Source organism: Capricornis sumatraensis, chromosome 3, assembly GCF_032405125.1.
Source record: "Capricornis sumatraensis isolate serow.1 chromosome 3, serow.2, whole genome shotgun sequence".
Lineage (NCBI taxonomy): Eukaryota > Metazoa > Chordata > Mammalia > Artiodactyla > Bovidae > Capricornis > Capricornis sumatraensis.
The window spans coordinates 3,451,971-3,479,090 of record NC_091071.1 but is presented as its reverse complement, the minus strand read 5'-3'; the positions used below and the strand labels follow the sequence as shown (position 1 = coordinate 3,479,090).

Genomic DNA, 27,120 nt, shown 5'->3' with positions numbered 1-27,120 from the left:
CTCCCCCATTAACCTGTCTTTTGTGGGGGCATGGCAGGCAGTAAATGCCGTGTGAAGAAATAAGCTCTCGAGCTACTTCAGTCTAGAATAGGCTCAAGGAAGCAACCTAACCTCATTACAACCTCTAGAATGCAACATAATGCCATCAGTCAGAACCATTGCTGTATAGCGCTCAGTATGTATCTGGGCACTTTACAGATACTAACTTTTTACATGCATTGACTTACGTAATACAAACGTCTATTTCTCTCTCATAATAGTCCAGCCCTTCCAGGCAGATAGGGCACATATGTCCCATGAGGTCATTCAGAAACCTCGTTCTCTTTATCGCATCACTTCGTCATTCCCTGGAGGAGTGTTCTCACCTCCGTGGTTGTGACTAGGTGGCACCCATATTTGCACTCCGGCCCATGGGAGAGGAGAGAGACAGGGACGTTGTTTCTGCTCGTACCCTGTTGCTCTAGACTGAGCCACGTGCTCCCAGTCAGGCCCCAACGCAGACTCCATGTGTAGTCTCTAGCTGGCTGAGTTTTTGGTCCAGCTTAAATTTGAAGGGTAAGGAGTGGGTTTTGTAACCAAGAAAATGAAGTAGGAAGTGGCTGTTTAGGGCGGTTAACAGTCCCAAGTCTCCACCAGAGATGGGTCCTGTTATCCTCATTTTACGAATGACAACAGCTGAGGCAGAGAGCCCAAGTAGACATGCTCACGTAGCAGTGATTGGCAGAGCAGGAACTGGCGTCCAGGCAAGGGGCTCCCTGGCTTTGCTGTTTGCCACAAGTTTAGTAGGTAGAACAGTGTTCCTCAGAAGTGTCCCATGTCTCCCTAATTTGTGGAATCTGTAAACCTGTGGATATGTTACCTTACATGGCAAAAGGGACTTTCCAAATTTAAGGTTATTAAACTTGAAATTGAGAAGAATATCCTGAATTATCCAGGTGACTGGATACAGTTCTTTGAGGGTATAGGACTGAGGTTCCCATTTTCTCAGCAGCAGGGAATAGAAGGTTATTCTCTGCTTCTGGAAGCTTTCACATTCCTTGGCTCGTGGCCTTCTTCCTCTGTCTTCGAAGCCAGCCAGGGGCGGTGGAATTCTTCTCGTGTCTCTCTGATTCTTTTGTCCATCTTTCTGTTTTTGTCTGAGCAGAGACAAGCTCACTCTGCTCTTAAGGAGTCATGTGGTCACATTGGGGTTACCTGTAGTTAAGAGCCTGGAGCAAATTTTTTAATCTTTCTGTGCCTAAAAATTTCCTTATCTGTTGACCAGTACAAGTTGGATGCATGAAGCAAGCACCCAAAGCCAGTGCTCTGAGACAACCAAGAGGGATGGGATGGGGTGAGGAGTTCAGGATGGGGGGACACATGTATACCTGTGGCCGATTCATGTTGACGTGTGGCTGAAACCACCACCGTATTGTAAAGTAATTATCCTCCAATTAAATTAAGTTTAAAATTTTCTTACCTATAAGGTATAGACTACTTGTAGAGTTGTGCAGGTTAAAGCATCCATGAAGGATCGTGCCACATGATGTTTTCCATAAGTATTAGCTCTTTGTTGTTGTTTTTAAGTAGAAGGCCCTGATTTATAACTGTGACAAAGCACATAAACAGACAGCTTCTTGCGTTCAAGGCCTGCTCAGGCCTGGCCGTGTGTATTCTGCTTGCACTTGCTGATGGAGTTTTGCCCAGCTCAGTAAATTGGTTCTTGATGGCCCCCTGATCGGGCATTTGGACTGCTCCAGGACTCAGTCACAGACCCAGAGATGTTTCTTAGAAGAGTTGGTTACTTTTCTTTTGGTCCCACTGTGTGGCTTTCGGGATCTTAGTTCCCCAACCAGTGATCACCCAGGCTCCCACAGTAAAAGTACCAAGTTCTAACCTCTGGACCACCAGAGAATTCCCAGAGTTGGTTACTTTTTGAAAGCATAGCCCCCAGTCTGACTTTCCTGTCCATTCCTGCTACCAGCTCCATTCAGCATGTTAGTGTGCTGTAGACACTTGGAACATAGCTTGGAAGGCTTCTCTTGGCTTAGGCATTGCTTAAACCTGGCCTTTTGTCTCAGGAGTGAATGGATCAGAACCACATATCCAGATGTGATACATGTTAATTCCAAAATGCAGAAAGGCCTCCCAGATGTCTGATTTCTTTCTTCATGGTGGGAATACAAAATACAGCAATGTGTGGTTAGCTCTGGGAGGAATAATAGCCTGATATGTACACACCTGACCTCCAGACCACCAGAGATTCTTAGAAATTAGAGACATCTGTATTTTTAAGGGATTTATCTCCCATCCTCTGGTGTGCATGTACCGTGTTAATGTACTAGAGTACCTGCTGCTTCCTGTTCCCTGGGTTCCAGTTACATGTCATTAGAATGGTGGTCTAGTGTGTTATCTGTTGGGTGACAGATGATCAAGATCCTTACCAACTGCTTCTGGTGTTCTCGGCTTACTGGACAGAAAATAAAAGCATTTTCCAGATCCATAGCTGCATACCAGTTGCCAGAGGTTCTGTTTGTTTGCTCTGGTAACATCTGGAACAGCAGCTGCAGTGAGAGCCAGCACCTGGTCAGGCCTGTGGGGTGCAGTGGACCTATTCCTCGGTACAGGCCAGTCAGAGGAGTAAAGGAGATATGTTGGGAATCAACAGCCCGGCGTCTTGGAAGCTTTTGATGGTGGCACCAGTCTCAAAGATGGTCACAGGAATCTGGTGTCACCTTTTGTGGGAAAGGGTGCTCCAGGGGCTTCTACTTCTCTGCCGCCCGCCCCCCATAGCCGTTATGCCAGGGACCAGAGAGCCAAGGGACCCCAGCCGCCTACTGTCAGAAGAAGGAAACAGCAGGGTGCACACAGGGCATAACGGGCGGTTTATTGCTGAGCAATAAGGTGCAGCATCGTGAGTGGCGTGAGGTGAGGCAGGCGCTCCAGCGAAGCTGGTACAGAAGTGCTGGCAGCAGCACAATTTGTGTTAGCCAGATGAAGGAAACAGCCCAAATGTCCAGCTGAGGAATGGTCAACCAAGTGTATTATAGCCATAGAGTAGAGTGTTATTCCAGAGAAGGCAATGGCACCCCACTCCAGTCCTTTGCCTGGAAAATCCCATGAGCGGAGGAGCCTGGTGGGCCGCAGTCCATGGGGTCGCTAAGAGTCGGACACGACTGAGCGACTTCACTTTCACTTTTTACTTTCGTGCATTGGAGAAGGAAATGGCAACCCACTCCAGAGAATCCCAGGGATGGGGGAGCCTGATGGGCTGCCGTCTCTGGGGTCGCACAGAGTCGGACACGACTGAAGTGACTGAGCAGCAGCAGCAGAGTATTATTCAGCCATAGAAAGGGAGTGAAGATACTTGGCTACACCACAGATGAGCTTTCAAAACAGGCTAAGTAGGAGAAGCCAGTGTGAGAACGCCACATGTTAACGTAATTCCATGTATATAAAGCACTCATTGGCATCCGAATATTTGCCTCTGTGCAGAATAGGCAAACCCACTAGAGACAGAAAGCGCATTAGCGGTTGCAGTGGAAAGGGGGTTGGGAAGAGTGATTGCTCCATAGGTCCCGAGCTTCCTTGGGGGATGATGAACGTGTTCTGGAACCAGAGAAGGGTGATGGGTGTACAACACTGGGAGTATACTGGGTGTCCCTGAATTGTATACCTTAAACTGGATAAATTGGTTAATTTTTTGTGTCATGTCATCACCAAAAAAATACATACACATGCTCATGAAGGAACGCCATTTAAGATTTCAAGTAGCATGTGCCGCAAGGAATAGACAGTGCCCAGAAAGTGCTCCCGGTGCACTTCGGTAGTGGTGAGAACAGATAAGCAAGGGATCGCGGACTCGTGATTGGTTGTGTAGAGGGGGGCAGTGGGCCTTCCTGTTTGGACACAAGGTCCGCACACACAGCTGCAGCTCAGGCCTCACTTCCTTTCCTGCAAACGATCATATCCTGTGGGCCTGTTTGCTTCCTGCCTAGTTTAGAATTGACTTGCCAAATCACCCTCCTCCCAAAAAAGCCAACTATGATTTCTCCCCAGTGCCATTTTGCACTTTCACATCACTGGATAGGTGGTCACCAAAACCCCTAAGAGCAGTCCTTTTTTGCGACAAGGTCATTCCGGTCACGTCTGGTACTTTTGTTTTGCAGAAATGGATTTGAATAGATACTCCTGCAGTGTGAACAGCTGTTTGAACATCACAATAATGTTGAGTTGTATGTGTTCTTTATATTCCTCCATCCATTTAGAACTACCTTGACTTCCCCCCACCACACCCAGTATTATTTCACATGGACGACTCACAGCTTGGTGAACAGAGCAGGCCTGTGCTTTCTTCCTAGAAAGGACAGTGTGCTCTTGAGCCACTGCTCTCCCACACTACAGCCTGAGGAGCTGCCCAGGTAAGAAGTGAGCCAGTCCCAGGCCGCTAGAGTGCAGCGGCTTCAGGCCAGCCCGCAGCCTCCAGGGTGTGCTTACCCAGAAAGCTCCTGCTAGGTAGAAAATTGCAGTTGTGTTGTGGTCACAGCTTTTCAGAGGGCAGACCTTTTCATCAGAACCTTGTGAGCCTTACCGTGGAGGATTGAGCAGTGTGTTCACAGTTGCTGAGCTCACTGAAATCATGAACATGTATACAGTGTTGACAGTAATAAACTCACTTTTAAAAATCTTGTCTCCTTGACCTTGTTTCCTATTCAGTAAAACTGAGAACTCATTTGTTCTTCTGTAACTTGAATGGATTTAAATTCTTTCAAACCAATGTTCTGCCTTCATTTTGGACCATTCAGAAATTAGACCTCAGTGAATAGCAGCCAATTTCCTAATGCATTTTTTTCTGTTTTTAAACACATGATCTGGCTTTTGAGGAGCATGCCACAATAGTCTTCTGAACATCGGTGTTTAAAAACACTTGCTGGCCCCACGCTCACCTAGCTGCTCCTCCTTATTAGCAGAAAAACGGGGAGTGGTGGAAGGAAGAAGGCTGCATTGTCTCAGCTCTAGGAGGGAGAGAGTCGATTAGAGCTCATCCCCAGACAGTTACAGTCCTTACACTGAGGCAGGTCCCTGCTTACCACTCTGGGTTCGTACTTGGAGAGGAGAAATGTGCTCAAACAGTGGGATGAGTCCTTCAGGGCTGTGCACCCTTGGGCTCCTTCGTGCTCTTCTTGGTCTTAGCAGGGACACCTTTGGCTCCTTCCCATCAGGACCATAATTCTTCATGCCAGCTGGGTACAGGCAGCACAGCCTCTGCCCTCTACAGGAATTCAGCACAGCAGAGGAAGACAGATACATGAGCATTATAGGCAAAGTTGGCACGTGTTATTTTAGAGTTAGGAACAGCACCATTAGAAGCAACTAATGCAGCAGTGCCAGCTATTGAAAAAGAGCCAAGACCTGTCATTTTGACTGTAGACATCAGTTAAAGTGCCTCTGAAAGCAGGTAGCCTCCCCACAAGCTTCCCGTTGGCCAGGATTGAGTCATACGCATGCCCATCGCCTAGCTGCAAGGGACCTGGGAATATGGGATTCCAGCATGCCAGTTTGTCAGAGGAGGCGGGCTCTGCCAACAGGAAGAAGTCATAAAGTGACTATTGGCTGGCCCCCAGGTGTGTCTACCCTGGCCTTATGTCAGGTATTTAAAAATATAAGGTGTGTATAACTAAGGTTTATTGGCTCTCCATTATCCAGCTTTGTGTATATGTTTTTACAAGCTTTAGGAAGACCCTAAGTTTTTTTTTTTCCTCTCTATTTTAAGCCTGTTAGGGACTCCTATAACAGAATAATCATTCTCTAAACACCTGGTACCAGGCACTGTGCCCCAGGGTGCTTTGTTTCTTATCTGTAATCCTCTTTCAAACACTATGAAAACGAGGAAACTGAGTCTCCAAGCAGTAAAATAACTGAAGGGTCATCCAACTGAAAAAGCGAAGCCAGTTCTGAGACTCCAAAACATAGATTCTTTTCACCCTTCGCATGTCACCAGAAGAGCCAAGCAGTCATTATCTGTGAAAAGAAATACTTTCACAGCCATAATATTTTTCTTTCATCTTTGCTGCTGTCTCCAATCATGTTTTCTTTCTTTCTTTTTTTTTTTAAAGTGAAGAAAAAATGACTGCTGCCCGCATTAGGAAATGCCACAAGTGTGGGACCGGCCTCATCAAATCCGAAGGCTGCAACCGCATGTCCTGCCGCTGCGGTGCCCAGATGTGCTACCTCTGCCGCGTGTCCATCAGTGGCTACGACCACTTCTGCCAGCACCCTCGCTCCCCAGGAGCCCCCTGCCAGGAGTGTTCCCGATGCTCTCTTTGGACCGACCCCACTGTAAGTGAATGAACGGCTGCCCGTCACTTTGTAGGGGGCAAGTATCAATACTGTGATACAACAGAAAGAGGTCTTACATATACCTAGCGCATTTTGACCCCTGAAAAGATAGGGAACTGCACAGACTGATAACAAAAACTGAAAAAGTAGCTGAAAGCCACTCTGCAGAGAGCAGCACGCCTCTATAGTTTATAAGTGAGTTCTTTTGCTCCTTTAGGGAATAGAATTTCGTATGCCATCAAAATATTTTTGAGCATAGAAAAATAAGAAATGTCTTACATGTATTTGTATAAAGCCAGCCAAATGCTGATACCAGAACCTCTCAGAGGTAACCCTGAAAAAGAAAGCTACAGATTTATCTCACTTACGAATATAAATAAAATATCACCAAATAGAAACCATGACCAGGAAAGATTGTTCCAGATGTTCAGAAATGGTTCAGTATTAATAGCTATCCATAATACTTTTCTATATGATACCTTTGGATGATAAAAAGACAAATGCAGTCAGCCCTTCACATCTGCAGGTTCTACATCTATGGATTCAACCAACCATGTATCAAAAATATTCAAGGAAAAAAAATTTCCAGAAAGTTCCAAAAAGCAAAATTTGAATTTGCCACATGCCAGCAACTATTTATATAGCATTTACCTTGTATAAAATGCTTCCCTGATAGCATTGGTAAAGAATCCTGCAATGCAGGAGACCCTGGTTTGATTCCTGGGTTTGGAAGATCTGCTGGAGAAGAGATAGGATACCCACTCCGGTATACTTGGGCTTCCCTTCTGGCTCAGCTGGTAAAGAATCTGCCTGCAATGCAGGAGACCTGGGTTGGGAAGGTCCCCTGGAGAAGGGAAAGGCTACTCACTCCAGTATTCTGACCTGGAGAATTCCATGGACTGTATAGTCCATGGGGTTGCAAAGAGTTGGACACGCCTGAGCAACTTTCACTTCACACTTGTGTCCAAAGTCACCTAGAAGTTTACTGCAATTCTTGTGTAAATTCAGTAGGATTTTTTTTTTAATCAAAAAATTACCTATAATTTTGAAACTGAGACTTAATTTTTACTATGAAGCTGCACTAATCAAAGTCATGTAGACTGATGCAGGAATAGGCAGATAGATCAAAGGAAGACAGCAGAGACCGGAACAGCTCCATGAGGATTCGAAGTGATAAAGTTTTCATTCAGATCCCTAGAGAAGTGACAGAGTCATCCATTCTTTCATTTGTAACTACTCAGTGTTGCTAGGACTAGTCTTCATGGAGTTTACAGTCTTACTAAGTTTAAAACAAAACCCCTTCCCGTGGTTGGTGCAGTGCAGGAAGAGTCATAGAGTAATGTGGTGGCGAGTGACGGGAGCCAGAGCAGGAAGTCATCTCGGCAGACCTCAGAGAGGCAGCGTCTGCTGTGAGACCTGCAGGCAGGCCAGAGAAGTCAAACAAATCCAGCCTGTCTGTGGAACAGAAAAGGCCAGTGTGGCTTGCAGGTGGTGAGCGAGGGGAGGGAGGGGAGGGAGGGGAGAGAGGTGGGCGCTGAAGCAGCCCGGGGGTCTCACCGAGCGGCTGGCGGGAGCTGTTGCAGGCCCGAAGGACACAAGTGACTCGGCCTAGTTTAAGTTGTAAAGGTCATGCTGGCTGCTCTGTGGAGAGGGAAACATCCAGTAGCTGTTTCGAGGGCACTGGGCAAACCATCTGAAGATGCTCCAAGAACACAAAGGAGAGATGACTTTTATAGTCTCGGAGAAGGCAAGGTCCTTCTTAGAGCTGCCTCAAGGCCAGGCTGAGAAACATAAATCCTCTTTGGCAAGACACCATAAACAAAGGTAAAGATAAATGAAAAACTGGAGGAAATAGTTGTCACACATAAATTATGTAGATACATAATATTGTTAATATGTAAAGAGTAATACGACTGAGTTAGAAATCAGTAAATATGCCTATAGTAATAAGGATCAGTTTGGATGTGGGTAAGAGAAAGCCCAGAAATAACAGTGGCTTAGACATGGCAAATGTTTCTCTCTCCCTCCTGTCTAAGTACAGTGGTGACTAGCCCAATACGGCATATAGCTGTAAAAAGTGATGCCATGTATCTGTATATAACATGGAGAGAGGGAAAAAGAAAAACGTGGAAAGACTTACATGAACAAATAGCGAGTAGATGGGGTCAGAGACCCAAGTTAGCCCCGAGGCAAGTACATAAACGATGGTGAATGTTGAGCAGGCCAGGACTGCGGGACAGCAGGACGTGGGGACTGGGGTGCACGGAGAGATGGGCGCCAAAGGTTGACCATGAGTCCAATCTGAAACGCTGTCCAAGCTAGGACTGTGTAAGTCAAAGATGAAAGACTTGCTGACCACCAGTCTTGGCTCTGGTGTAGAGCATCTCCAGCAGCTCTAGTGAGAAAAGGTGCTGGGGAGTCGGGCCAGCCGCTGCTGGAAGCTGTGGCAGGCCAGGCAGGCGGCCTCGTCCTCAGAGCTCCCCACGGGCTCAGAAAAGCACTGAGTTCTCTTGAAAATCCCGTGTCCTCACGGCAGGAATAGTCTCCTTCCCGGGTGGAAAACCAGGCTGAGGAACCCAGGAGCCACTCTGACTCCACGGCCCCGTGACCCAGCAGGACTCTTAGCAAGCCTACCCTCCTGTCACTGAGGAAGTAATCGACCCAAGGGGTGACTTTGGAGCTAGACAGTCACCCTCCTGTTGCTGGTTGAGCGGGGGGAGGTGCAGCCACAGCGGGATGCTCTGTGCAGTGCTCTCCAGGGTGCCCCACACTGCCTTGTAGCAAAACTCCCTGCCCCGGACCTGGCTGTTTGCTGACTCGCTTCCTGGGTCCCAGCCAGCCAGCAGCTGGGCGCCTGCTCACCTCTAGGAACTTGGTGAAGAAATCGGGTCTTTTTCTTCAGCTGGAGCTCCTAGGAAGCATTTCTTAGGCTGCTCTCCTCTTCGGAAACAAAGAGCAGTGTGGGAGTGGCCGCGTGCAGGAGGGTGAGCCGCAGCGGTCTGGCCTCCTCTCAGCCCTGCTTTCCTTTCTGCTCCTCCTCGTTCTTCCTTCTCCTGCCACCTCGTTTCTTCCCACACGTGGAGTTGATTGTAAAGGTTTCCTTCTGTTGCCTTGTTTAGGCCACAGGTGCAACTGCCCTGTGTTTTCTTGTTGAACTGTCGTCTTCTACCCTGAGAAAGGTTCTGTATTTGCTCAGAGTAAAGTTCGAAAGGAAGGTCAGGCCAGCATAAACCCCTGCGATGTCCTCGGGCAGCCACAGCCAGAGATTTTGTTCACTTGTCCTGTTCCCATCAAAACTGGGATCAGCCCCATCTCCTTGATTCTCACCAGGAGACCGATTGAATTCCAGCCCAGCATCTGTTGGGGCTTCTGGGAACACAAAGCCGTTCAGAAGTCCAGGGAAACAAAGCACGCCTGTCACCCTTCTCTCGGCTTAATGAGCCAGCAAGCCCGGGAAGAACCTCTCATTTGTCCGTGAGGGAGTTATCCCTTCGTAGTTTGGAGGGAAGTTGAGTTTCTGTCCTTAATGACTGCGGATTGCTTGGGAACTGAACTAACTCCATATTAGAGAGCTGTCAGTTATCTATTAGTTGCTGAAAATAAGCTCAAAACATTCAACCAAGAGTCTTGTAAAACAAGATGTCTTTTTAGGAAGGAAAAAAGTAACAGAAGCAAGTCAGTCACAACAAACTACAGTTTTCTAGTTTAGGGGCCAGAATGCACAGACAAATCAAAGCCTGTAAATGAAAACAGACGTTATTTTGCAGTGGGGGGTGGGTTGCCCTGGGACTTCACTGGACCCAAATGTGCTTCTTTCTTGCCCATGAGTGGTAACTTGGTGGGGTTAACGAGTTACACCTTACTGTTATTAGAAGCCGTGTTCAGAGTAGTCACCTGGCAGGCTGGATTCTAGAAGTGGGACAAAATTCATAAGAGCATTTTCTCTTTAAATACAAAACAAAGTTGGTTTTATCTTGGGTTTTGGCTACCAGAAACTGCATAGAGTTGTTCTCTACAACTTCTTTGTTTTTTAAATATAAGAATTTGAGGCATGTTCAGTTCAAATAAAACCCTAGGGCTTTTACAACCAGTTTACAATTTGGCACCATTATCGCGTAGCCATTTGGTCAGGAGACTTATTTACTTTTCCTAAACCTGCAGTGGATTGAACCTGACGTTAATATGTGTGAATACATTTACTTCTGTGACTATGCTCTAAGGCAGCTGTATCATCCCAGTTGTATAAATGTAGACTTGCAGAAGATTACAGTCAGTAAAACGTGGCATGGGGAACCCCGATGGTTAGCGCTCCATACTCCCACTGCCGAGGCCCCGGCTTCACTCCCTGGTTGGGGACGAAGATGTTGGAAGCTGCGTGGTGCAGCCAGACTTAAAATACAAAAAAATAGTGGCCCGTGTTGATCTCAGGTCTTCTATTCTCTCCATATCTTAAACAAAGCTGCCCACCGGCCCTCTGCCCTCAGTTGGCTCCAGCACCGCCCAGCCTGGACCAGCATCTGCCTTCCTGACAGGTCAGGGGCGCTGAGGGCACTGGGCTTCTGTGAGACTCTTGTTTGAGTGGCCTGGGGAAAGAAGAGGAAGTAAAAATATTTCAGAGAGGATTGGGAGTGAAAGGTGGAGACCCTTTCAGGGAATATCTTCAGAAAGATACTCTAGACTTCAGGTCGATAACTAATTGTTAGTTTCAGTGTTTTTTCCCTTAACTTTTAAAATGTACCTTCTGTAGAAGAAACAAGATGGTAAGGTGAACCTCATGTCTAAATACTGTTGCCATCACAGCATGGAGGCGGGACCACTTTCTTATCCTACAGGTGAGGAGCAGGATTCGAGTCACTTGGTAAAACCAGGATGCAAGCCCAGGTCTTCAGGCAGATGTTAGCTCCTTCCAGTCCCAAAGTCTCCATGCTCATGCGCAGGGGTCACAAGTACAGAAGCTGGCTGGGAGCCGCCCACAGGTCCCTGAGCCCAGTGAAGAGGCAGGCCTCCATAGAGGGGTGGGGGTGGGCCCTCCCTGAGCAAGTTGCAGATGCAGAAAGGGGCCTAGACAGTGTGCCCAGTCAGTTTAGAGGTGACTCGAGGACGGCACCACGGAGGCAAGCGGTGTGGCTCAGCCCATTCGGCACTGCCTGTCTGCCTGTGTCACATTCAGCGCACGCCAGTGGGCCCCAGGCTGCGTCCTTGAGCCCAACAGGAGTCACAGCATGGCCACTTTGCACGCGCCTCCAGGTTCTAGCCAGGGAGCGTCGACAGAAAGGTTTGGGTTCCAGGCCCCTCTGCCCCAAGGAGGTCTTCACAGAACCAGCCGAGAGCCGTCCAGCCTGCGCTCCTCCCCAGCGCGCTGTCCGGGCCTCCTCTACGCCCCCTCCCCGCCTCTCCAGACCCCAGCTGCACAGCACGTGCTGCCCCGGCCGCAATGCACCGTCCTCCCCCCAATTTCCTGTTGCAGGGAGACAGCTGGCGCTGGGGGGTTAGGGTCTGGTGTTGCTTGCAGCCGATCTGGGAATAATTTGAAACTAAATCTTCAGCTCTTTGGAAGCCTTTTATGAAATCATTGCAAGTTTATTAACAACAGCTGTGGCCACACATGACCTGGATCCCAGCCGCAACCCCACTCCCAAAATGGCAGGAGGGGAGCAGCAGTTGACTTGGAATTCTCAGTCCCCTCTTTAAGGGGAAGAAAGTGAAGAAGAAAAGTCACCACCCTCCCTTCGTGGTCATAGGAGACTGGCAGCAGGCAAGCGAGTGGCCAGCCCTGGTGCCCAGACGTGTTGAAGGAAACAGGCTCAAAAGGATGTTTAAAAGCTTCACAAAAATAGCTACACACGAAGTGCTCAGACATCTATTTTACGAACCTTCAGCCTGTGGTGGCGATTTTGTCAATATCTGATGGGCGGAAACCTTCTCTTCTTCCCTTTAACCAGCTGCAGTTTCTCTTCATCTTCTCCCATCCAGACCCCGCTCCATGGGCAGAGCTGTGGGGCTTCATTGTTGGGGGACACATTGTAAGAAGTTGGGCTTTGGGGTGGTTTTTCTTCATGAAAGCCTCTCTGCTTTTCTCCCTCACTTCTGCCAGCTGCCAGCATGCCGAGTTGGTACTGGGAGAGGCCGCCCACTGCCAGCCCCCGAATGCTCTGGCTCGCCTCACTCCCCACCCACCATGTGAGGCAGGCATGTCAGAGTCTTCTGGGTTAGGCCAGCGTTTCTGTATCTTGCTGAGCTCAGAGGAATTCAGCGGAAGGAAACAAAACACTCCCCCTGTTAAGATGCAGCCGCGCGTTTCTTTATATAAAGTGTTCTTCCAGATCTCCTGGGCGGTGAGACGCCATATCCCTCTCTGCTCTGACCCTTTGTCCTCGGCACTGTGTTGGGGTGCGCCTGCCCACTGCGAGCTCAGCCGTGTTCTCCTGCCTGTCCTCATTGCGCTTGGGCCAGGGGTGGGGGAGGCGTCTGGGCTCCCCTCCCAGTGTGGCCACGAGTAGTGATGGAAGTGCTGTGGAGTCACTGCTGCTCAAGCCTGCTGTTTCATTACACTCAGTCTGAGACTTGCTTACGTGCCCATTCTGTGGATCTGCTTGAAAGGTTTCACCAAGGTTAGGAGCGGGCAGAGAAGGCCTACAGGGTCCATCTTAGGCTGTGAGCCAAAGGCCACGGAGAGGAATGCTGGGGTGGGCATTTGCCTTGTGTCGCCACTCACCAGGGCGTGTCGAGGTGTCCAAGGTGGTGATGTGGGCAGAGCAGTCTGTCCCTCCCGTGGTTCCCCAGTGACTGAGGCAGTCAGGGTGTGGAGGGGCACTCAGGTCTCGAGGGGGCATGGTTCAGCCTCCACCCCCACTGTGGGTGGAGCAGTCAGAGCAGCGCTGACTGCTCACTCACAAGGCTTCAGCCCCTGCCTGCTTGCAGAGTCTGGGATCTGCCCGGGCCCCTGGGGACAGGAAGCCCAGGAGGAGCAGCCAGGCCCTGCCCTGGTCCCAGTCTCACTCCTCACCACTTAGGCGGCGACCTTCCGCCTGTAACTGCATTGCAGGGCCTGTTTGCTCGTGGCTGGGAGAGACACGTGGTGTGCAGGTGCGTGTGAGCGAGAGCAGCACACAGGCAAGTGGGACCCGAGCGTGCAGCATGAGGCCTTCTAGAAGGGAACCTTGGGTTTCGCAAGTGAGATGTGGACACAGGAACAATGGGAATTAGGCCACAATCTTCCCAGGTGTTATCTCTGCTGAGATAACTTGGTGAGATTTACTAGTGTTTTTTTAAACTCTTTTTCCTAAGATTGCTTTAATGTGTGTAAGAATCAAAACCCTGGCTTTTTGTGGCATAAGGAAAAAATGCCACAGGACTCCAAGGTATACAGGTAACTTGGTGGCCTCATGAGGAACCGTGTCAGCAAGGCAAGGACATGCAGAGATGGCTTGGAGCAGCACCCTGGTCAGGAGCAGTAAGCGACTCCGTTACCTCGAGCCCGTGAGTCCTGTGGCCTTCGTGATGGAGCCTGGCCTGCATGTTCGATTCCTGGCTTGTGGGCTCCCTGAGCTCTCGGCTCCTGCTGTGGGTGAGAGGGTCTCAGAGGCCAGTCAGAGACCTAATGTTTCAAGTGGTGTCACATGCACTCCTGGGTGAGCGGACCTCAAGAAAAATCAGAATTTTCAGGGAAGAGTCTCCCTCCCTGCTGTCCTGGCTGTTCACCTCCTTGAATAGAGGTATTTTATTTTGCCCTGTTCCCTTCTTTTATTTAGTAGAGAAGGAAGATTTCAGTTATGTCCATCCCAAAGAGAAGGAACTGTCTTATATTTCAAAGAGGGCAAGGGACACTCTTTGTAGAACAAAGCAGGGCCTAAAAATAGTCACCTCTGACAGTTCTTAGGCAGTAACACTGCCTCCAGTCCCAGTGTTCCAGAAGCTTCTGTTCAAACACAGGTGGTTTAAGTGCTTGAGAGCTCAGGCTTTGAGATTGCATAGCCTGGATTCAAAACTGATGGTGTGCCTCAGTTCAGTTCAGTCTCAGTCGTGTCCGACTCTTTGCGACCCCATGAATCGCAGCACACCAGGCCTCCCTGTCCATCACCAACTCCCAGAGTTCACTCAGACTCACATCCATCGAGTCCGTGATACCATCCAGCCATCTCATGCTCTGTCCCCTTCTCCTCCTGCCCCCAATCCCTCCCAGCATCAGAGTCTTTTCCAATGAGTCAACTCTTCGCATGAGGTGGCCAAAGTACTGGAGTTTCAGCTTTAGCATCATTCCCTCCAAAGAAATCCCAGGGCTGATGTCCTTCAGAATGGACTGATTGGATCTCCTTGCAGTCCAAGGGACTCTAAAGAGTCTTCTCCAACACCACAGTTCAAAAGCATCAATTCTTGGGCACTCAGCTTTCTTCACAGTCCAACTCTCACATCCATACATGACCACTGGAAAAACCATACCTTGACTAGACAGACCTTAGTCGGCAAAGTAATGTCTCTGCTTTTGAATATACTATCTAGGTTGGTCATAACTTTTCTTCCAGGGAGTAAGCGTCTTTTAATTTCATGGCTGCAGTCGCCATCTGCAGTGATTTTGGAGCCCCCAAAAATGAAGTCTGACACTGTTTCCACTGTGTCCCCATCTATTTGCCATCAAGTGATGGGACCAGATGCCATGATCTTCGTTTTCTGAATGTTGAGCTTTAAGCCAACCTTTTCACTCTCCACTTTCACTTTCATCAAGAGGCTTTTTAGTTCCTCTTCACTTTTTGCCGTAAGGGTGGTGTCATCTGCATATCTGAGGTTATTGATATTTCTCCCGGCAATCTTGATTCCAGCTTGTGCTTCTTCCAGCCCAGTGTTTCTCATGATATACTCTGCATAGAAGTGAAATAAGCAGGGTGACAATATACAGCCTTGACGTACTCCTTTTCCTATTTGGAACCATTCTGTTGTTCCATGTCCAGTTCTAACTGTTGCTTCCTGACCTGCATACAGGTTTCTCAAGAGGCAGGTCAGGTGGTCTGGTATTCCCATCTCTTTCAGAATTTTCCACAGTTTCTTGTGATCCACACAGTCAAAGGCTTTGGCATAGTCAATAAAGCAGAAATAGATGTTTTTATGGAACTCTCTTGCTTTTTCCATGATCCAGCGGATGTTGGCAATTTGATCTCTGGTTCCTCTGCCTTTTCTAAAACCAGCTTGAACATCAGGGAGTTCATGGTTCACGTATTGCTGAAGCCTGGCTTGGAGAATTTTGAGCATTACTTTACTAGCGTGTGAGATGAGTGCAATTGTGCGGTAGTTTGAGCATTCTTTGGTATTGCCTTTCTTTGAGATTGGAATGAAAACTGACCTTTTCCAGTCCTGTGGCCACTGCTGAGTTTTCCAAATGTGCTGGCATATTGAGTGCAGCATTTTCACAGCATCATCTTTCAAGATTTGAAATAGCTCAACTGGAATTCCATCACTCCACTAGCTTTGTTCATAGTGATGCTTTCTAAGGCCCACTTGACTTCACATTCCAGGATGTCTGGCTCTAGATGAGTGATGACACCATCATGATTATCTTGGTCGTGAAGATCTGTTTTGTACAGTTTTTCTGTGTAGTCTTGCCACCTTTTCTTAATATGTTCTGCTTCTGTTAGGTCCATACCATTTCTGTCCTTTATTGAGCCCATCTTTGCATGAAATGTTCCCCTGATATCTCTTAATTTTCTTGAAGATATCTCTAGTCTTTCCCATTCTGTTGTTTTCCTCTGTTTCTTTGCATTGATCCCTGAGGAAGGCTTTCTTATCTCTTCTTGCTATTCTCTGGAACTCTGCATTCAGAAGCTTATATCTTTCCTTTTCTCCTTTGCTTTTTGCTTCTCTTCTTTTCACAGCTATTTGTAAGGCCTCCCCAGACAGCCATTTTGCTTTTTTGCATTTCTTTTCCATGGGGATGGTCTTGATCCGTGTCTCCTGTACAGTGTCACGAACCTCATTCCATGGTTCATCAGGCACTCTGTCTATCAGATCTAGGCCCTTAAATCTATTTCTCACTTCCACTGTATAATCATAAGGGATTTGATTTAGGTCATACCTGAATGGTCTAGCGGTTTTCCCTACTTTCTTGAATTTAAGTCTGAATTTGGTAATAAGGAGTTCATGATCTGAGCCACAGTCAGTTGCTGGTCTTGTTTTTGTTGACTGTATAGAGCTTCTCCATCTTTGGCTGCAAAGAATATTATCAGTCTGATTTCAGTGTTGACCATCTGGTGATGTCCATGTGTAGAGTCTTCTCTTGTGTTGTTGGAAGAGGGTGTTTGCTATGATCAGTGCATCTTCTTGGCAAAACTCTATTAGTCTTTGCCCTGCTTCTTTCCTCATTCCAAGGCCAAATTTGCCTGTTACTCCAGGTGTTTCCTGACTTCCTACTTTTGTGTTCCAGTCCCCTATAATGAAAAGGACATGTTTTTTGGGTGTTAGTTCTAAAAGGTCTTGTAGGTCTTCATAGAACCTTTCAACTTCAGCTTCTTCAGCATTACTGGTTGGGGCATAGGCTTGGATTACCATGATATTAAATGGTTTGCCTTGGAAACGAAGAGAAATCATTCTGTTGTTTTTGAGATTGCACCCAAGTACTGCATTTCGGACTCTTGTTGACCATGATGGCTACTCCATTTCTTCTGAGGGATTCCTGCCCACAGTACTAGATATAATGGTCATCTGAGTGAAATTCACTCATTCCAGTCCATTTTAGTTTGCTGATTCCTAGAATGTCGACGTTCACTCTTGCCATCTTTTGTTTGACCACTTCCAATTTGCCTTGATTCATGGACCTGACATTGCAGGTTCCTATGCAGTATTGCTCTTTACAGCATCGGACCTTGCTTCTATCACCAGTCACATCCACAACTGGGTATTGTTTTTGCTTTGGCTCCATCGTTTCGTTATTTCTGGAGTTATTTCTCCACTGATTGCCAGTAGCGTGTTGGGCACCTGCTGATCTGGGGAGTTCCTCTTTCAGTATCCTATCATTTTGCTTTTTCCTGATGTTCATGAGGTTCTCAAGGCAAGAATACTGAAGTGGTTTGCCATTCCCTTCTCCAGTGGACCACATTCTGTCAGACCTCTCCACCATGACCTGCCCGTCTTGGGTTGCCCCACGGGCATGGCTTAGTTTCATTGAGTTAGACAAGGCTGTGGTCCTAGTGTGATTAGATTGACTAGTTTTCTGTGAACGTGGTTTCAGTGTGTCTGCCTTCTGTGTGCCTCAGTTTTCTTATTTGTAGTATAGGGATTACTCAGTAGTACCAAACTTTTAGCATTGTTAAGAAATCTTCATGATGTGCTTAGAATAGGAGCTGATACATAGTAGGTGCTCAGTAAGTATTAATGCCCTTATGTCGCTGTGCTTGACACTTTATATAGGTGAGGTCATTTACTTCTCACAGGAAACCTGCTATGGAAACGATTAGACCCCCGCCTGGGTCGTGCTGGGTCTACCAGAGGGGTCCCCAGGCCAGGGTGTGTGGAGCCTCGAAGCTAGAGTTCTTCCATTGTGCCAGCTACTTTTCCGTTAGGAAGCCAATGCTGTTGTAAGATACAATTCCCTGGTTGGGGGAGGGGGAAGGGGGTGAGGAGGGAGCCTTCCATCCCACCTGGATTTCCGGTAAGTGACTCAGCCCCTGCAGGGGGTTGGAGGGCAGTTCATTCTGTGATCCAGCCCACGCATGCACCCCCAGCCCTCTCAGCATCTTTTTTCCTCCCATTGTTCCCCATCTCCAGCCGCCTAGGTGTGTCCTAGCTTCGCAGAATGTCAAGCCTTCTTCACTAGTGTCCTTGATCACTGAATGGTGACACTTAGAGCGCCTTGAGTGTTTCCCAAGGGAGCTCGCCTCTAGAAAAGCCTCAGTAGCCTCACGTGCTGCTTACCCGAACCCTGGAGTGTTCTGACGAGGGCCGGTCTTCACGTGTTATCTCGGAATCAACCCTGAAGCTGCCTTCTCTCTTCTTTACATTATTAATTTTTTAAGTTGTGGTAAAATATGTATAAAGTACATTTTTTAAGTGTACAATTCAGCCTGCCTTCACTCTTGAGGAATTTTAAGGGCTCAAAGGAAACTGCTTGTGGAAGGGAATTCTACCCCAGATGAAGTAAAAAATCTTCACCCTTAGAATCTAATATACTTGGCTGAAAACGTAATTTTTTTCTTAAAAAAAAAAAAAAATACTGAAAAGTGTTTGAGTTCTTAGTTTCTAGACATAGTGCCCTGTGACTCCAACCAGTTGGAGAAAGTTGAAATCTGAGACACCTAACCCATATTCTAGGTATAACTGACAATTTAGTCAATATTTATGGTAACAATCACTGCTCAAAATAGCTGAGTGCTGACATATTCTGGTGAAATGCAGACTGTATTTAGACTCTGAAGAGCACTGCCTAACCAGGGAGAGGCAGAACGTGAGGACAAGCGGTCCTGAGTCCACTGAGCAGTCAGAGTTACCAGCGCAAAGGTAGGAAGGGAGGAGGCCCGGGGGCTCCCAGACGGTGCCGGGCTCAGCCTGGCGGGCTCTGCTGTCCCTGCCCTCCGGAGGGGCTCGGTGCTGGCCCAGCAGTCGCGGCCCGCGTGGGGCCTAGGCCACTCTCTCGTCCGGAGCTGGCAGACCCGACTCAGGAAGCTTGGCTCACACTTGCTGTGCAAGTGCCTCCGACCTACCTATTTATTTATTCAGGGGCAAACTTTTACCAGGAGCATTAGGATTTATCCCAAGAAACTTGGTGTTGATAAAAATGTGGCAGGTGCCCTGCTCGTCCATCCCATTTACAGTGCTGCGCGAGACCTGGAGACTCTACTCACAGAGCACCCCTCACCCTTCATTCTTCATCCTGACAGATGAGACTCAGGAGGAAGAGGGCCGGGGGTCCAGGGTCAGTCCTCAGTGCTGTGACAGTCCTCTGTAAGCCCACGGAGAACACCGTAGGATCGCCAGCGGGAACTGTTTGCAGCACAGCCATATGCGCTCCCTGGGGAAGGGGCCAGGTCTCCTGATTCTGAGCTGTGCATCCAGCTCGCTCAGTACACACTCCTGACTGAAAGAATTCCTACACCCACCACGTTTTCAAGTCAGACGTCGGGGACAGGGAACCATCTAAGTAGCTCTTTGGGGGTTTTCTGAAACTTTCCATCTTTCTGAAATCTTTATCCCTGGCGTTTAGGCCAGCCTTCGTCCCGTTCGTGAGGCGTGCTTGCGCTGTGCTGGGTCTTTTACGCACTGAGCCCATGCGGTCCTTACAGCAGCCCGTTCCACAGAAGAGATGCAGAGACTCGGGTGCTCAGCAGTGTGCTGGCCCAAGTCTCGCGGGGCGGGGTGGGGCAGCAGCTCCATTCTTCTAGATCACTCTTTTCTTAACCTTTCTTCCTAGGCTGGCCACTGGCAGCAAAATGCAGGTGTTGGCCAGCTCCTAGCCTAGACGAGTGGGATTTGCCTTGACCCTCACATGGAGGCCTGCAGTCTGCATCCGCCAACACCTGCTGTGTTACTGGAGTGTGTGGTGATTGGCTGAGCGGTTGCTCCAGGGCAGTAAGGTTCCTCACCGGGGGTGTTCGCAAAGAGGCTGGGTGACCATGGCTTAGGACTTTTGTGGAGTAGGTGTCCAGTGCACCCCGAGCGAGGGACCCTTATGACTCCAGGGTCATGGCAGGGCCGGCACTGTCTGAAGTCACAGGTGACCATCTTGGCTGTGACCTTAGTAACTACTGCCCACGGCCCGGCTCCATGCTGAGACTGCCAAGCTCTACTCTAGTCCAAGGGTTCCACGTGTTCTTCACATCCCCTCCATTCACGTCCCCAGAGTTCCACAGGTGATGTCAGCCAGGCAGCATCCAGTAGGCATGAAAAATCCAGTTATCACTGACGGTTTTCCAGCCCAGACCACACCAGGCCTTGCCTCGTGCCTCGTCTGGGGCAGCACTCGAGTCCAGCAGACTTCCCCGCCCCCATACCGGGCACCCCTGCCCTTCTTACTCCTGCCCAGCCCGACTGCCCTGGACTCCTGGAGAGGCTGCTGCTGGACCCCAGGAGACAGAGCGCGCCTGCCTGACACTCGATTGGGTCAGCTTGTGACTGCAGTGTACACTCTGCTCCTCGTCCAGCCCCAGTTCCCGGGGTGGGCTTGAGTCCTGCACCCTCCGTGGCCATGCCAGTGCAGCAGCAGCCCTGTGGCTGGCAGCAAAGACGTGCGCTGTATTGATGGGTCTTCAGTCCAGTGAGTGTCCTCTCAGCCCCCAGCCTTGCTGCAGGGCCGCTGAGGGGTGGGTCGAACCCTAGTACGTTGCACAGGACAGGCCTGGGCCAGGTGGAGGTGGGGGAACTGTACATGGCAGGGACCCCGAAGTGTCCCTGGTGAAGCCCACATGTCTGCCTGTGCCCAGAGCCCTCTTCGACTCCTGTGTCCAGGCTGGGACCATCCATAGCCGAGTTGCCCCTTAGCGAAGCAGGTCTCCCGAGCGTGAGTCTGTTGGGGAGTTGCTCCTGAACTGCAGTGCTTTCCTCGTGGCCCCGCCAGTGCTCCGTGGGCAGGATGTTGCTCCATCTATCGCCCACTGCCGAGTAGGAGCTGAGCGCCAACTTCAGGGTCAGCAGGTCGGTGAACTGTCCAGCCCATTTCAGGGAGTCGGCAAGACTTGCAGGCTCTACGCAGAAGGGTTTCTGTGCTCAGAGCTTGTAGTCTCAAGATCTAAAGCTCCTTGGGCCCTGCCCACTCCAGACTCAGCCCATCCCGAGCCCTTGGGTAGCCCTCTGCCAGGAAATTCTTAACCCTAACCTGAGTGAATGGAGCAGGCTCTCAACCTGGCCCCTAGACAGCCACCCGCCCTGCATAGGCCCACTCTCTGTCCCAGCCTCACAGGAACACCATCTGGTTCCAGAAGGTTCTTGGAGACCTGGGAAGGAGGAGTGTGCAGACCCACGGATTCCTGCATGTCCCAGCAGGGCCTGAGCCCCACGTGGAGCTGGCTGAGAGCAAACTTGTCATCAGTTGCTTTTCTTCTAGGAAGATGACGAGAAGCTAATTGAGGAAATCCAGAAGGAGGCTGAAGAGGAACAGAAAAGAAAGAATGGAGGCAAGTTCTCCCCAGAACAGGCCCTGTGCCCAGGCAGTTCGTATCCACGGGGAGGAAAGGATGCCCACTGCTTGCCTCTGTGGGAATCCCAGCCCCCTACCCACCAGGGACCCCCAGGGAGGGCTGTCCCTCAGGCAGGCCCCAGTCTACCCCGCCCACAAGTCCAGCTCCCTCTGGGAAAGGTCCCGAGAGTTTAGAGGCAGTGTTAGCAGCTCCATGAAGGCAGGAAGGTAGGTCCCAGCTGGTGAGATTGAACTCAGGAAGCAAACAGGAGCCACAGCCAACTGCAAAAGACAGGAGGCCTCTCTGAGGTTGGAGGAAGGCGATGGAGTTCCTGTCAGCGGCCACCCAGGCCCTGGCTCCAAGAGATGCTCCCACACACGCTCCACCCATTCTGAGCTGATCTGAGCTGCCTTCCCCTAAGGAGACCCCTGTGGGCTGTGATGCTCGTGGGAACGTGTACTTTTGTCCTTGGTGGCTGCTGAGGGGGGTGGGCCTGCACCCGTGCATGCATGCTGCTTTGGGGACTTCAGTTGGCCTCAGTCTGGCCTGGCCATCCCTCCTGTGTCCACCAGGAAGAAGTCAGGTCGCCGGTGCCTGGCCTGACCTCTAGCAGTTCTGCTGGGTCCCCAGCAGGTCTGCACACAGTGGGGTTAACACTTCTCTCGACTAAATCCCACCTCCTTTTCAGAGAACACCTTCAAACGCATCGGGCCCCCCTTGGAGAAGCCCCCCGAGAAAGTGCAGAGGACCGAGGCCCTGCCAAGGCCCGTGCCCCAGAACCTGCACCAGCCGCAGATACCCCCCTACGCCTTCGTGCACCCGCCCTTCCCCCTGCCGCCCGTCCGGCCGGTGTTCAACAACTTCCCCCTCAACATGGGCCCCATCCCGGCACCCTACGTGCCACCCCTGCCCAATATGCGCGTCAACTACGAATTTGCCCCCGTCCACGTGCCCCTGGAGCACAACCTGCCCATGCACTTTGGCCCCCAGCCTCGGCATCGCTTCTGATGCCTGGGCCCTGCCCCCGCCCAGGCCGTTGGCTGTGCCGGGCCTGCCAGGTAGGGGTGGTGGACTTGGCTCTCGGGAGGGTGGGCGGAGTTTCTTCTGGGAAGGGCCACCACTCCTTCAAGAGCGACCAGCCGGTTTTGGTACCCTGTGGGTGCCCATGAGGATTGGTCTGGCACTCGCTGGGCAAAGATTAGGGGCAGCGAAGCCCTCTTCCTAGAGTCCTGCCGTTCTAGCTGCCAGGTGGGGGCCTGGCCGCAGGGCCCCACCGGCCACTCATACCCCTGCAGGAGCAGATGCAGGGGAATGCTTGCCTCCAGCCCCAGCCCCTGGCAGATGACAGAAGTCTCTCAGTTAAACCCGTGTGAGCCTTCCTCGCCGCAGCGGCATGACCCGTAATAAAGCGGAGTAGCGGCGCAGCTCGGAGAGCCGCGAGACTGGACCCGGGTCCGGCGGGCCTGATTCCCCCGTCCCCCGCTCTGAGGCCCGCCCAGCGTGAGGTGCGCCCCGCCACTCTGACCAGTCGCTCCCAGTGAGGGGGTGACTGAGTAATGTTCACAAGCCTGGGAGCACTGCTTGGGGGAAAGCTGTGGACTGTGTCCCCCAGGCCCCCGCTGCCACGGGGCTTCCAGGGTCTCCCCTCTTGGCTCTTGAATGAGACCACAGGGAGCCACTTCATGCAATGGGATGTTTGTGGTATATCTGAAGAAACGTTTGCTGTTTACTCAGTTTTCACTTTTCCAGTTTTCTGTGGCCTACTAGAGTTTCCCTCAATCCCTATTACCTACCCCATGCCTGGCAGCTGATGGTGGGGATCCCGAAATCTTCGCCAAACTCAAGCCCTTTCTGAGCTAGCTGTGACAGCCTGGTGGCTCTCCTCGTGTTTGCCACCCCCAGGTTCTCCCCGAAGGCGTGGCAGGGGCGCTGGCTGTCCCCAGGGCCAGGAGACCTGTCCTGAAGTCAGGACTTGTTTGGGAGCCCCCGCCACACCGCCCGTGGCCTTTGGCTGTCCAGCCCCAGCCGGGTGTCAGCCGCGCCCCAGCACGCACTTTGCAGCACGTCACCACACTCCAGCACGCCTGCAGAGCCACAGCCCCCGTGGGGATGAACCTGCCTGGCCCCCCCAGTGTTAGCCTCCGTTCTCTGGGTGACACTCCGATGGCTGTGGGTTCCCGGAGCTCACGCACACAGACCTCGGTGCGGGGACATGCTCCATGTCTGGGCGCCCTCTGCTACCAGCCTCAGCTGATTTTCAGAGATTAAGCTGGAGAGGAGATGAGGCTGAGTTGCCCATCCTTGCTGTTTTCTCCGGGTCTGGATCTCAGCGGGATGGGTGCCTGAAGAGAGGCCAAACCAGCCCTCTGCTGCCAGGAGGCCCTCCCTGCCCAACCCCACCCCGCCACCGCCCCTTGGGTGCAGCCACAGGGTTTCTTCCCCTGCCTGGAAGGCACGTTCCCCCACCTCCGCCCCTGCTCCCCACAGGAGGGCTCTGAGAGCCATGAGCTGCCCATAGGTGTCCCCAGGTGCTGTCCGCCCGCTCAGCTGGTGACAGTCTCACCCCAGCCCACCAGAAGCTTCTAGATCTCTGACCCAATTCATCATCCAACAAGGGAGCCAGCTTCCACCTTGGCCCTGCGGCCCAGGGTACGTGGCTCCATGGAGGGCCTGGGGCAGTGGCAAGGACAGACCTCAGGCAGGTGTGTGCCCGACACTGGCCCGGCAACTGCCCTAGGACCTGGCACGTAGAGGTTACCCGGCACAGGGAGACGGAATGATGGTTCCCTCAAGGCCAACCCCAAGGCTCGTCTTTTGAGACGGGTTCTGGCAGTTCTTAGCCACACAGGGCAGCTAGGGAATCACTCCTTCCTCTCTGAGCCAAGGGCACCCAGTTTCCAGTGCTCCTCCTCCAGCCGGGGTTTGGAGTGGCTGGCAGGTCAGCGGCCACAGCGCCTTCACCAAGCGTAAGTCCCGGCGTGTCTGTGAAATGAGCCTGTGTGTGTCCCCATGTCCCGGAGGCAGCACCTGGGTCTCAGTCTGCTGGAGAAGTGGTCTGTCCTGGTGATGGGGTGGGGGGAGAGATGGGACATCCTCATCTGACAAGACAGACAGTGGCCTCAAGACACTAACGCCAGGACACCTGCAGAGATGAGCCCCTGTCTGTGGACAGCAGTCCCGGAGGCAGCCGGCACCTTCCCCTCTGGACTTGCTCCCTGGAGCGAAAGACTGCCCAGTGGCAGTCCTGTTCTTGCCTTAAAACTGGAGAGAGGAATCTAGTATTTGGACTTAGCGAAAGGTTTTAAAACAAGTGTGCACGACTAGTCACGTTGTATAAAAACAGCAAAAATGATTAGTTTATTACATTTTTTTTTCTGGTAGTAAAAATACATAATTGTTTAAACTACTGTGTGTAAAAAGCTTGTATCATATGTAACTTGTTTTTCTTGTAAATAGATGTTTGTGCAGACTGCTGTCTGGTTTCTTTTCTCGGTGCACGTCATGATCAGGCAGGCCCCACTACCCCCTGCGAAGTTACCAGGGCTGCTTGGACAGAAAGCCCACAGATTCCCAGGACCGATAACACGTCACCTAATAGTTCTCCCAGAGCAGAGGTCGGGAGGCTGCCCAAGAGCTGCAGGATCTGATTCCAGAGCTGCCCCAAGGGGCGAGGCCTGCCCAGGAGGGAGGTCTGGCGATCCATCACACTCATCCTGCCTGGGTAGCTGCCCAGGTCAGGTGGGGCACGGCGGGTACTTTTGTCCGGTTTTACTGTTTACTTGGCTGCCACGGGCTCAGTTGTGGCATACAAGCTCTTGGTTGCGGCATGTGGGGTCTAGTTCCTTGAGCAGGGATCAGACCCAGGCCTGCCGCCCTGGGAGCGAGCGTGGAGCCTTCGGCGCTGGGCCACCAGGGGAGGCGCTGTGTGCTTTTCAGCACAGAGTCGCCTTTGGCAAACCGTGGCCAGTCCCTCTTCCAGGTCTCAGCAAGCAGGCTGAGGAGTCGGCCTGGGAAGTGGGTGCAGAAGGGAGAAGCCTCACTCAGAGAGGAGGCCAGTCCTGAGAAGACAGGAGCTGCGGGTACAGCCCCTTCCTTACACTTGCCATGTTTGCCAGGCCTGGAGGCCCGTGGGTCACAGGCGGGCACCGCAGGCTCGGGCTTAAATCCAGTTCAGAACATCGATAGACCACGCTATCCTCGTCCCCATTCACAACTTTTTACTGAATGGCGTCTTTTTTTTGCATGTCTGAAAAAGGCTGAAGTACTGAAGTAAATCCTAGACAAAACTTAATCTGCATTCCCAGCTTCTAAATTGGTGTATTTTTTAAGTTTACTTATGCCATCTAGGTCTCGTTCCTGTACACGTTCCATATTTACATATTTGTAGCACTATCCAGTACTCTTGCCTGGAAAATGCTGTGGATGGAGGAGCCTGGTGGGCTGCAGTCCATGTGGTCACTAAGAGTCAGACAGGACTGAGCAACTTCCTTTTGACTTTTCACTTTCATGCATTGGAGAAGGAAATGGGCAACCCACTCCAGTGTTCTTGCCTAGAGAATCCCAGGGATAGGGGGAGCCTGGTGGGCTGCCGTCTATGGGGTCACACAGAGTCGGACACGACTGAAGCGACTCGGCAGCAGCAGCAGCAGCAGCAGCAGCAGCAGCAGCAGCAGCACTGGCCTAGACTGCTCTACAGCCCTCATCAGCAGTGCTGTTTTCTCTCCCAGTCTGCAGTTGTCTCTCTTCCATCCTCTCTTCAGGCCACCAGTCACATTACCCCCCTTCACCCCGCTCACCCTCCACGTCTCCGCAGGCACCTGCTTATCAGCGCTCCGGGCCTTTGTCGTCACAAAAGTGGTTTTGTACCTCTGGCTGCAGTTCACTTTCCTCGCCATCATGGCGTGCCCTCCAGGTCTGTGGGTCCAGATAGCTCTAACCTGTGCTTTTGATGCCTTCCTTGGTATTTCTGTGTATGGATTTGCCACAAGTGATCCGGCCATTCCCCCATTAAGGAAACTGGGTGCTTCCCATTTCCTGCACACACCACTTCAGTGGACGCTCCCTTTGACGTCGCAGTAGATACATTCCTAGCAGCAGAGCTGTGAGTCAAGGTCGGGTCAGGGTGGGCGATGGGGCTCGGCATTGAAGTCCAGTTGATTTGCGTGATTGTGTTGGCTTTGATGTGTTTCCTCCCAGTGTTTTTTCCTATGATATACATGGTGTATTTCACAAAATTAGTAAACCAGATGTGCGGATTTTCCGTCTACCAGGAGCAGGAACAGGTATGAGCAGAGACTTCCAGAAGGTGGCTTTTAATTAGCTCTCTCTTTTATAACCACCTGCTGCAGGCTCTGTTCGGGTTCTGTTTGGACTTACTAAAGTCTCTCTCCAGGATGCTGGTCGTGCCCAGCTGGCTGGCCCTCTGTTCCCATGACCCCTGGTGGATAATGATCATGTTTAAACCCCATCTGTGTCATCCCTCTTGGTCGGAATCAGCACATTTTTGCCAAAGACTGATCCCTGGCTGGGCTGGGCTGGGCTGGGCTGGGCCTTAAAAGGGGCCAGTCAAAACCATTGTGGCATGGAGGCTATGCCCTGCGCCCTGCACCCAGTGGGCACCTGTGTGTACACCACTAATGCGGGACAGGCCTGAGCCGGGCTTCAGGAAGGTGCCACGCAACGGTGGTCTTGGGCTGTCAGGTTCCCCAGC

The 27,120-nt window shown here is 51.0% G+C and overlaps 1 protein-coding gene across 2 annotated transcripts in view; it reads left to right on the top strand.

Moving 5' to 3' along the window:
* RNF216 (ring finger protein 216) overlaps window positions 1-24,756 on the top strand; it is a 112,616-nt gene extending 87,860 nt beyond the window's left edge. For both annotated transcript variants that reach the window (XM_068967735.1, XM_068967733.1), the window contains exons 14-16: window positions 6,096-6,318; window positions 21,338-21,407; window positions 22,099-24,756. In XM_068967735.1, the coding sequence (XP_068823836.1) occupies window positions 6,096-6,318; window positions 21,338-21,407; window positions 22,099-22,418 (613 nt within the window). In that variant the 3' untranslated portion in view covers window positions 22,419-24,756. The remainder of the gene's footprint in view (window positions 1-6,095; window positions 6,319-21,337; window positions 21,408-22,098) is intronic.
* Window positions 24,757-27,120: the final 2,364 nt, after the last annotated feature.